Source organism: Salvia splendens, chromosome 2, assembly GCF_004379255.2.
Source record: "Salvia splendens isolate huo1 chromosome 2, SspV2, whole genome shotgun sequence".
Taxonomy (NCBI): Eukaryota; Viridiplantae; Streptophyta; class Magnoliopsida; order Lamiales; family Lamiaceae; genus Salvia; species Salvia splendens.
The window spans coordinates 1,141,645-1,153,472 of NC_056033.1; the positions used below are offsets into that span (position 1 = coordinate 1,141,645).

Here is an 11,828-nt window from a genome sequence, read left to right on the forward strand (position 1 = left end):
CTGTTTAAAGAATTTGACATGAAAGATCTCGGCCCTCTAAAATACTTCTTAGGAATTGAAGTGCTCAGGTCGAATCATGGAATATTCTTAAGACAGAGAAAATATGTCCTCGACATGTTGGCAGAAACTGGCCTCTTAGATTGCAAGCCTGCTGACACACCAATGATACCGAATCATGGGCTAAAAATTGTTGAGGGAGCTGAACCTACAGATCGAGAGAAATATCAAAGGTTAGTAGGGAAATTACTCTATCTGTCGCACACCAGGCCAGACATTGCATATGCAGTAGGAATTGTCAGCCAGTTCATGCACCAACCACAAGAAGAACACATGAACGCAGCCTTACGAATAGTAAGATACCTCAAGGGCACAACAAATTATGGAGTGTTCTTAAGAAAAGGAAAGGACCTTGAAGTAGATGGCTATACAGATGCCGATTGGGCAAGTAATCCAGTCGATAGAAAGTCAACCGGTGGATACTTTACCTTCATCGGAGGCAACCTAGTTACTTGGAGAAGTAAGAAGCAAAAGGTTGTAGCCTTATCAAGTGCTGAAGCAGAGTTCCGAGGCATCAAGAGTGGACTCATGGAGATCATATGGCTTAGGAGATTACTTACTGAGATCGATTTTCCCCCAAACCGAAAGAGTAAGTTATTCTGTGACAATAAAGCGGCAATCAGCATATCAGAAAATCCAGTACAACATGATCGAACCAAACACGTTGAAGTCGATCGCCACTTCATTAAAGAAAAATTGGAAGGTGGAGTCATAGAATTCCCGTTTGTGCGATCCGAGGAACAATTGGCTGATATCCTAACCAAAGCAGTGAATCCCAGAATTTTTAGAGAAGTTTTGGCCAAGTTGAACATTGGAGATACCATTGCTCAACTTGAGGGGGAGTGTCAAAAAGAAGAGAATAACGGCTAGTACCAAGTTTCCATAACTTGGTAATTGGTATTACAATAAATGAGTGAACTTTCCTAGATACATTTAATTAGTGATAGTTCCTAGTGTAATGGTGGTATTTCCTATGGTTGTAATTCCCCTATAAAAGGGAACATGTGTAACCTATTCAAAACATAACAGAAAAATACAATCAAAACCATTCTTCTATCTTTGCCACCATGTTCTACCTCCAATACAACGCCTCTCTCGATTACCACCTTTAAGAAATTCATACCTAACAATTTTCTTCAACCGACCCTCCTTGAGATGTTGAGCTCACATGGTACTAAAAGAATTCATTTGTAAAGAAATCAAAGAAAAGACTAGGGGTTAAAAGATTACAAAGAAATAAAATACACTCAATTATTGGGAAGATTTTAATTTTCAATCAATCAATTGAAATTAGGTAATAGCTACACTCTAAATGAGGCAAACATTATATTATTGCGTTCGATTTCGTTATCTTCCTCCCACTTTAGGAAATACCCATGCCATTTTAAGGAGACTACTTTGCTCAAATAATTCATTATTTATTTCATATTTAGTACTATAAAATACTACTACTAGTAACTTATTATTATACACAATCTTTCTTTTTTTCCGGCATAAAGAAAAATCGTGATGCTATACGTGACAGCTTCCATATATATTTTCTTATAAAATAGTAATTTATGTTAAGAAGCTTGCAGTATTCAAAATTATGGATTTGCAGAGAGAGAAAATAGACCAAGAACAGAGTTTCGGCATGAATGGCATCCACTGTGTTCGAGTTAAGCTAAACAATAATCTCACATCGATCTCCAAAGATTAAAAAAATAAAATAAAAAATTTTGTAATGAAAACAGAGACCTCAACAGACTAAAAAATCCACCAATTATTCAATCAGAAAATTACTCAACATAGAATGAATGAGTAGTGAGTACAGTCAATAATTTAATAATTTAATAATCACAAACTTCAAGACTCAGGTTTTTCTGCACTCCAATATCTACTCCAAATATATATAAAAAAATCATCATACACAAATCCCACAATTTTCTATTTTGAACCCAACATTCTCAAATTTGTTGTTCCATAAAATGCAATGTTGCCTAATTCAAGAAAGAGGCCAAATGAGAGCTGCAGATAATTAATTACGTAGCGAAGCCAACAACAGTTAAAAAATAAATGGATATGCACACAGCACACAAATATTTATCATAAAAATTGAAAAGGTAAAAATAAATACTACAAGCAAAGGAAAAATATTGGAAGGGTGATGATGCAAACTCATTTTATTCGAAGCTATTGTGAATCTTTGGCCGTTTCGTCGCCACTGTTGCTTTGTTGCGGCCGACTCTGGTGGTGGTGGTGGTCCAAATTCATGCCGAGATCGATTCTGTTGTGGTTGTTGTAGGCGTTCATGGATGCTAGCATTCCCATGTTTGTCTCGGTCACGCCTAACCCGAGCTGATGAACCGGTTGCTGCATAATCGACCCAAGTTGAACCGGGTTGAACCGGCCAGCTCCTGAGAACTCGAACCCGCCGATTCTCTGCGCTGTGGTTGTCTTGTACTGCCACTCCTGCTGCCCGGCCGTCGTCGCGGCGGCGCTCCCGGTAACTGGGAGCATCCAGAAGGCATTCCCGACATTGGCGGCGGCGGCGGCGGGAGCCACCGCCCACATGGCGGGAGCCGGGATGTATCCGGCCGGCTGGGATGAACCGGGTTTGTTCTCCTGACCCGGTTCTTGGTCATGGGCGCCGGTTCTCCCTGATTTAGGAGAGCCGGCGCCGTTTGTATCTTCCCTGAAGCGTTTCTTGAGGTAATTATTCTCATCCGGGTCTTGGCCGAAATGGGAGGGGGAGGTGAGCTGGTGGTGGAATCCGAGCATGCCGCCGGCGCCGCCGAGGAAGAGGGGCGCGGACTTGGACGGCGGGGCGGAGATGGTGGTGCCGCTGCTGCGCATCGAGACGTTGAGCGTCGAGAAATTGGCCGGAATGGTGCCGGTGCCGGTGGCGGCGATGATGGCCGGCTCGGCCTGGTGGAGGAGCCATTCGATGGTCTCGCCGTCGGACTTGTGGCCGAGCTCCCGCGTCAATTGGAAGACGCGGGCGGCGCACAGGGCCGGCATCCTTATGCGCCGCCCGCGGCCGTCCACCTTCGTGTGGCGGTCTTTAGACGGTTTCTTGGCGACCTTATTGGTCGCCAAGGCGTTGTTGTTGTTGTTATTTTCGTCGCTATTGGCAACAGGGACGATGGCTGTGGTGGCGACGGAGGAGGAGGTGGAGGTGGAGGTGGAGGTGGAGGAGGGGGAGCGGGCTAAGTTTGTTGGCTGTTGGAGTGAGATGGAGCCCATGAAGGGACCATGGGGTGGGGCTGGACCGGACCCAGAACCGGGTTCGGTTTGACTTTGGAGGCGGTGGTGGTGGAGGTCGCGGTGGTGGTCCGAGTTGGAATTATTATTGGCTCCTTGATTTTTGGTGTGTGTCTCCATAAATTCCATTTTTTTGGGGGAGAGAGGGAGAGAGCAGGGTTTTTTTTGTTTTTTTTTTAGTTTTGGAGGGGATTTTCTTTCAGACAGATCAAACTCAGCCCCAATCATACGATTAAAGAATCGAGAGAGAGATAAGGGAAGAAAACAAGATCGATGATGCAATTGCAAAGCCTTTAGAGCCAACTGAGCAATTGGAAGAAGGAATTGGTAGTTGACTGCTGTCTTTGGAGAGAGGGGAGAGAGAGAGAGAGTGGGGGACCAGACACATAAAGATGAATAAATGTTTGCAGAAAGAGAAGCCCACCCGTGGGGTCTTTCTGCAATTAATATTTGTCACAGTGCATTTTAGCTGGCATCATCTTTTGTTTTTTTCTTTTTTATACGACTCTTTCACACATATGTAATTAACCACTCATATTATAAGATTGATGCTTACTCTTTTATCCGTTTCAAATTGATCGATGGTTACTCTTTTTCGTCATAATAATTATCATACTTTATTTTTATCATAAATAATAAATACATTGCACATTCCATTTTCACTAATTCATTTTATTCATATTTTATTATAAAATTAATATAAAAAAGTGGGTCTCACATTCCACTAACTTTTCTAATTACCTTTTATTTATATTTCTTAAAACTCGTGCCTATAATAAAAGTGATAATTGTTGTGAGACGGAAGGAGTACTATAATATTGATGAAATATTATGAAATGATCAGGAATGATCCTGGCTTTGGGGATAGAGTAGTTTAAATTATTGAGTCAGTTATTTAAAATTTTGAGGTGTTTACTAACTAGTACAAGGAATAGATATCGAGTCTATTGATAGATATCTTATTAATAACAAAATTTTGAGGTGTGCATTTCTTTCTCCGGTGATTCCAACAAACACACCACCGCTATAATTTTTAGCGGTATTAAAACTATAGTGTTCCAGATCAATATCTAAAATATTTACGTGATTTAAATGATTAATATAAAGATGAAATATTTATTATTTTATAAGGAATTTTATATAGTGTTATTTTGTAAATTAAGTTGACAGAAAATAAAATAAGAGATATGAGAACTAGAGATGCTATTATTTTTATTTTAGAAAACATGTCATTTTTAGTAGGACAATTCAGAAAGAAAAATATCTTTTATTTTTTTATGAGACAGAAAATTTTGAGGTTGCTAATGTTTACACTATAATTAATTATTCATTCTACTAGCTATAATGATAAATTGATTCTAAAAAAATTGGCTATAGATAATACAACTTTTATTTATTTTTACTGGCATGTGAAATTCAGATTATTGGCATATGCAAGAAGGGCAAATTGTCACAAGAATAAAGATTAGTCATATTTGGTTAACCCCATAATTTTGAAAATCCAAAAAAATCTTGAAATTCGGATTTATCTTCAATTATCTTATAGTAAAAAAATTTAGTCATTTATGTACATTATTCATATTTGTCAACTAAGCAGTATCGTTTTTTTTATGAATATACAATATTATTGATTTCATCTCGAATGAGATCATTTATTATTTTTTGAAAAATACAATCTCCATAATTAACAACAAATTCAAACTACAAAATTTTCAGATTGATTTTCAAAATTGTAGAATGGCATTGACTTCACATTTTCAGGCAATTTGCCCATGCAATAATTATTTGCCACGTGTCTAATTGTGGGTCGTATCGCATCAAAAAACTTCACTGGACGTCTGGACTTGGTATTTAATACTCCATTTTTTTTACCGGTCTCTGAAATTACCCTATAAACTAAAATAACTTTGGTTGCAGAATAGGACTATGCTATTTATAAGACGCAACAGAGGATGAGAGTACTGATCGAGAAAGTCGTCTTAAAATTCATAATTCTTGTCCCACATTGACTTGGTAACGATCCTAACTCACATATATAAGTGTGGATAACCCCCTTATAAGACCTTTTAAGGGGTGAGTGACTCATTTCTAATATGGTATCAAAGTGGGTCCAAGTCGATGATGGATTATATCTCTTTATCTTTTCTCTTGCCTACCCATGTGATGGAAGTCCGATATGTCATTCCGGCCCACACGTGAGGGTGCGTGTTAAAATTCATAATTCTTGTCCCACATCGACTTGGTAACGATCCTAGCTCAACTATATAAATGTGGATAACCCTCCCCCTTATAAGGTCTTTTAAGGGGTGAGTGACTCATTTCTAATAAGTCGTCCCCACCTGAGTTGTTGTCACTAAATAATTTAAACCAAATATTACAAATTTCGTTATTTAAGAAATGAGATACAAATAAAATTAGATTGACTTTAAAGTAGAGTGTCACAATAGATAAACCGAGCCTTCCTCATTTTATTCATTATAGTAGTATTTTTATACAGAACTTCGGGTCCAAATTATCTAATTACCTATATCTAACAACAGTTACCAACAGTTTAGATATTTATTTTATGATTGGAATTTTCAAAATAAGTTGGGATTAGGATTATTTTGTCGTTTTCTTTTTAAAATAATGTTGATGTGATTCTCATGTTAATAATTGCATGGTGAGGAAGGCGGCTAAAGATATTTGAAGGGTAAATAATTGGACAAAGTAGACGAGAAAAAAATATGAGGATTGGGAGACATTCTCAACCAAAAGTTTAGGCTGAAGTCTTTGTCTAGCTTTTGTTGCCTTTTTTTTAATCCAACAAATTCTTTTTTTTTAATTTATATAGATTTCTGGATTAGGATGACTGATTGTTTATTCTTCTCAATCATTAATCCGATTATGTTTGCTTTTCCATATGCTATTATCAATATTGAACGACATTTAAAGCGATTATTAAAATATAAGCATATAAACGGGTGTAATCAATTTCATGTTTTTACCATTAACTTATAATATGATGAAAAATACATGAACTCTTAGAGAGTAATCAATTTCTCACAAATCTAGTTTTGTTCAAATTGAATCCAAAGTGGCATATATTGAAATGTCCATAACAACATTGTCTTAGTCTGAAGTGGCATGTTAAAATGTCTAACTAGACTAAAACAATGTCTTTCATCACAAAATATATAAAACAATATTATTTTGACTTGTCATTTCAACACTAATTTTGTCACGTCATATAAAATTGCCATTGGGCTTGCCACCTTGATTTAATCGGGTGAGAATACTTAATTAAATAAAATTGTTTGCATGCTAAAAATTCATGTATTTTTTCACTGCATTAGTAAAGATTTAAATTATTTTATAACTTTGACGTATTTTCAAATTTTAAATCCTCAAAAACTTTACCTCTAAGTATTTTATTTCCCATTACAAAAATCTTACAACAGAAAATTGACTCATCTTTCCAGAGAAAATGACTAAGCATATAACAAAAATAAGAGAATACTACAAAACTCGAGAGATATTTGCTTATAACAAAATAAGAGAATAGTACAAAACACGAGAGATATGATGATTTCAAGCTCAAAGGAGTGAGGGGTAGGGATCAATTGGCAAGTAATAGTCATAAATATAAATCTGAAAAAATGAGTCGACAACAAGATATTATAAAATCGAATTGGAAAGAGATATATGGTGGCTTCAAGCTGAAAGGGGTGATAAGAGATGGAGCAATGAAGGTGACAAATCATAGGTTTGAATAAATGAGTCCATTTCTTTCAAGCAAAAGCTAAGGTTGGACAGATCAGCTCAACACATTGCAACAAAACTACCAGCTCATCACTGCACTAACACCACCTAACTCTCACTTTTCTTTTCTTTTTTTATTAAATAAAATCATGGTGGCCTTCCCTAATTTAACTCCTCAAAATTTTAAATACAGTAAGAAAAATAAAAAGGAAAAAGCAATTTAGTTCTAGTGTTACCGATCATGAGAATGCATGATTTCTCCATGTTACACAATCTTAGAATCGGACGATACCTTCAATTTCTTTATTATATTTCTAGTGGGCATGTTACTGTATTTTTTGTAATAAAGTAATTTATTACTATTAAAGAACATATTGAATATTTACCTTTATAGTTACAAGCTTTATTGAGTCGCTTAAATTCAATAAGAAATGAACACAAAAGTAGCATATCATAGAACCAACAAAATCTTCAAATTGAGAAAATTCCCTTTGAAGAACAAACATAAACCACATACGATGAAATTGTTTTTTCTTTATTAGGAAAATTAAGGGAGGAGATTCAAAGACTAATTACACCCAAATCTTGAACCCAAACCTACAAACAAGGGGGGAGAAATCGCCAAAGAATCATAGTTCCGATTCCGACAAGCAAAACCGCATCTCGCCTCAGGCTTCCATCGTGCTAACACATTATGTCGTTGGATCATTAACTCGAACGTGCTGCTCCCTTTGATCAGCAGGTCCACGACGAGGATCTCTTGAGGACGGGCTTCATCTGCTTGTCCTCTTCGAGCGAGATCATCCCCAAGTGGGAGGGATCTTCGAGCATCATCTTTGCCACAAGGTATCCTGCAATGGACCATGTCTGGTATTTTCTTGCTTGCTTCCCAATGTATCTCCCTAGCTTCCCGTCGTAGTATTCAGGCCAACTGTCCTTCAGCAAGCGGCTCTCTGCAAGGTCGATTGCTCGTCTCGCTATTTGTGGGCGCCCGGTTTTGATGCACGCAGCTGTTAGCAACCATAGAAGCACTGCTCCAAAGATGCAAAAGAGTTTAGCAATAACATACAAGAGTGTTTAGTGAATGGATTCGAACATATTGATTTACGGAAAAGGGGAGTCTCGTGCTAGATTGTCTGACGAATCAAAATCCAAATCGAAACGCTAACAAACAACAATGATACAACATGTTAGGTAAACTCACCTGGCCAAGAACCTCCGTTGTGATAGCTCCATCTCGTATTCTTTGGATCACATCCGGTCACAACCCGCCACTCGTGGCTTTCAATAGCCGGATAGCATATCTTCAAGGGCATTTCTCCGACGAGCTCCTCCCATCTCTCCTCGAAAAGGTCCATGATAGCAGAAGCTTGCTCTGGAGTGGCAAGAGAAGACAATATGGCAACACAATTACCAAGAGCAAACCATCTGAAATCCATCCTCGCAGGACTGACATTTCCGATGAAATAACCACCACGCGTGGGCATGAAGTCAAAAACCCAGTCTGGGATCGAATCAGGGATCACGTTAAACTTGTTGACAGCAGTGTGAGAGTATTCCTCGGTTTTGTACCGGTATATGTCGTTCAATTGTTGAAAATCGAGCCAGAAGTAACTCCTCATGTGGTAACTCATAGCGTGGAGACGCTTCACTATTCTTTCGATGAACTCCTTGCCTTCTGCGTCGTGCTTCAACATGGATAGAGCAGATCTTAGAGCCATAAAGAAGAGCGCCTGGATCTCGATGGGATAGCCATAGATTCCCTACAAATTTAAAGAGAGTTATAAGATATCTACCAGTCTGGCATGTGAAGCACTAGAAAGAGAGTTATAAGATATCTCACCATTCTACGATCAATCATCGAGCAACCATCAGCACACAGCAAAGTAGGGAACGTGTCAAAACCTTCAGACAGACACAAGGCCAAGATAAGCCTCATCCCCTTCTGGCACTCAGGAGTCTCTGCCAGAGAAAGGTCACCCGTCGATTTTGTGTATGCTCGGAGGAGAATTATCCACCAGAAACCAGAATCAACTGGCGCCACTCTTCCAATAGCACTTTCACCGAAATCTGCTATGATCGTATCAGTTTTGCGAACAGGGTCGTGAAGCACTTTGAAACTAGCCGGCATAGCACCCTCGCCAAGCTTGAATCGGTCTATTCTCTTCTCCCATCCTTGAAGTTGGAGAGTCTTCAACAAAAAGTTCTTGACTATATCCGGCTCCCCGTTCATCAAAAAAGCCAACGCACTCGGCACAAAATCTCGAACAAACACCTGCAGTTAGTCACAATCACACATCAGATAGATTTTGCCAAAATTAGGAATTAGGATTTGCAATTAAGTTTTTTCCAAGAAAAAGAGCAGCACCTGATCATAATTCAAGACCTCCTCAGAAGCGTGATCATAAGCAGCAATTGTGCCAACTGGCTGACCACGAAAGTGCACCATCGAGCGTCTGAGGGCTTCCCAAGCATCAGCAACCATTGGATGTGGTTCGAACGAGTTCCTAGCAGACGAGGCAGGGGTGTCCAATCCTGACCGACCAGGTGAGTAACTATCGTAATTGTCTAAACCTCTCGACAGACCAACTGATAACTCGCTCAATGATCTCTCATCGAATGACCTCTGCCTCTCAATGTTCAATCTAGGCTTCTCAAGTAGCTTAGAGAGATCAAAATCATCCATCTCTGATATTGAGCAGTGGGAGCTCACATTCTTGAGCCCCAGCTCTTTTGCACCCTCCACTCCCCCCTTTCCACCATCAAGAAGAACCTTCACGCAATCCATAGCCTTCTAAGACCTCCCGACACGAGTTCTACTATCTGCATCACCAAGAATTACTAACCATCAGTGACAAATGAGACATAGAAACACAAGTACACAATGCTAGAATCAGTAAGCAAGCATAACTATTTATAAGGACCAAATAAAAACTTCGTATAGTGTAAAAAACGCGAACCATTTGCAATTAACATATAAAATAACCGCACTTAACAAATTAAGCACCTGCATGATAGAAATCCATGGGTTCCATCTTAAAACCAATTGGTCATAGGAGGAGGGGCCCATGAGACTTATATACTAGTTTCAGTTTTCTCTTGCCACCGACGTGAGACAGTTATATGTTATATTTTTAGTTTCAATTGCCAACACCTGCACTTTCATGGTCCAAAGTTTGAATCTGATGGAGGGTCGGTGCGATTACTAGACCATGAAAATGCAATTAGTCTGTATAGATAATATGCCTATCAAGAAATAGAATGTCTAAAACTACAAAACCAACACAATGAACTACACACCTCTTACATTCTAGATTAACCACAATGTCAGCAGAAAAAGATGAAAATCAATCCCAAAAATCAAATTCCACAAGAAATGAAAGAAGAAATTGGATCCAAGAAGATGAGTAAAGGACAAAAGATTACATATTAGCAAAATAAATATGATCTTATCCAACAACTGTGTAAATAGGAACAAATAAACGAAGATCTCCATATAAGTAAAATTTTTATCCATATTTATACACTATCCACATCTTTACCCACAAAAATAAGGAAACTACTAGTAGCAAGTAAGCATAGAAAGGAAAAATGGAGCAACTAAAATATTAGTAGAAATTCGGCAAGAAATCAATATCAATAAATTTTGCAAGAATAAACGGCTCAATTAATTAGTCTACCTAAGCGGTTGACAAATTTAGCCACATAACCTATCATTAAAAATATATATGCACAGATTATAAAAAGCATGAAAATATTGTAGTGTTTTTTAATGAGGATTAAGAATTAAAATATCCCCGAAATCACGGGACACTGAAAGAGATAACAAAATATGCCAAACGACTCCAAATTCAGAGGTGAAAAGACAAGAACGACAAAATATGCCAAACGAATCTTTATGAAGAAAAGTGAAGTGGGAAAAAAAGAACGAGAGAAGCCGCATTACAGAAATTGAAAGACAAGATCACGTGAAAAATAGCTGAAATTTAGGAAAACTGAGGCCAGAAAATCAAAAGGGCGTGGAGCGTAAAAAGTGGAATTGAAAGAATCAGTTGCTGAAACGGGTCAACAATAAGTGAAGGCTGTCGTAGATCTAAATCTCTCTCATCAGATCAAGAGAGAGATAGAGAGGGAGAGAGCTAACCTTAGAGATATATAAGCCGAGAAATTGAAGAATGGGAGAATCCGGCGGGAGAGACGGCGGCGGGAGAAAGAGAGAGGAGTGTGAAAAAATGGAGGAGAGAGGAAAAAAGATCATCTTGGGCTGAGGTTTAATTTATAGAGCCAAACCAACTAAATGAATACGTATAAATTAATTAATACTCCTAAAAAGGCCAAAAATAAGTAGTACTACCTCAGTCTTAGTATTTATTTCCAAATACTATCAATATGAAAAAGGCATATATATATATTGAAATATGTGATTTATGCATGTATTATTGAGTCAAGTAGGAGTATATGCTTATTTGTCTCTACGAGTATGAAATTAGAAGGAAAGTACATATTGAAGGGCCAATTTAATTCAACAACATTTTTAGGAGTATAAGACCATCCACAACGCGTCTCGCGCCGGGCTCGCGTCTCGTCTCGGAGAGACGAGACCCCCGCGAGACGCATTGCAGCGGCCATCTCGTCTCCAGCTCGCGACCGTCTCGTCGCGCAGCTCGTCTCGGAGAGATCCGAGACGAGCTGTCTCGCCACGCGCCCGAGACACGTGGCACGTCCCCATGCGTGCGTGACGCCCACTCGCTGGCCCGCGAGTGGGCGTCGTCACTGATGGCGCAATA

At 38.7% G+C, this 11,828-nt stretch overlaps 2 protein-coding genes across 3 annotated transcripts; both read right to left on the bottom strand.

Moving 5' to 3' along the window:
• Positions 1-2,101: 2,101 nt before the first annotated feature.
• Positions 2,102-3,822, bottom strand: LOC121782126 (transcription factor TCP23-like). The gene has a single exon (XM_042179852.1). It carries the CDS (start codon positions 3,526-3,528, stop codon positions 2,230-2,232), a length of 1,299 nt encoding a protein of 432 aa, XP_042035786.1. The 5' UTR covers positions 3,529-3,822; the 3' UTR covers positions 2,102-2,229.
• A 3,733-nt stretch (positions 3,823-7,555) lies between these two features.
• LOC121782116 (probable alkaline/neutral invertase D) lies at positions 7,556-11,340 on the bottom strand. 2 transcript variants are annotated; one of them, XM_042179836.1, is made up of 5 exons: positions 11,186-11,340; positions 9,410-9,864; positions 8,885-9,316; positions 8,246-8,804; positions 7,556-8,072 (listed from the first exon to the last, which is right to left on the bottom strand). In XM_042179836.1, the coding sequence occupies exons 2-5, from the start codon at positions 9,827-9,829 to the stop codon at positions 7,777-7,779; spliced, it is 1,707 nt and encodes a 568-aa protein (XP_042035770.1). In that variant the 5' UTR covers positions 9,830-9,864; positions 11,186-11,340; the 3' UTR covers positions 7,556-7,776. The 2 variants fall into 2 exon arrangements, with proteins under 2 accessions (XP_042035770.1, XP_042035777.1); XM_042179843.1 differs by lacking the exon at positions 11,186-11,340 and adding an exon at positions 10,049-11,147.
• Positions 11,341-11,828: the final 488 nt, after the last annotated feature.

Coding starts and splice junctions, on each gene's coding strand:
- LOC121782126 (XM_042179852.1), bottom strand. CDS start 3,528: ATGATTGGGGCTGAGTTTGATCTGTCTGAAAGAAAATCCCCTCCAAAA.
- LOC121782116 (XM_042179836.1), bottom strand. CDS start 9,829: ATGGATTGCGTGAAGGTTCTTCTTGATGGTGGAAAGGGGGGAGTGGAG. Junction 9,317..9,409: donor AGGTCTTGAATTATGATCAG/GTGCTGCTCTTT, acceptor GACTAACTGCAG/GTGTTTGTTCGAGATTTTGT. Junction 8,073..8,245: donor CAACGGAGGTTCTTGGCCAG/GTGAGTTTACCT, acceptor TCTTTGGAGCAG/TGCTTCTATGGTTGCTAACA.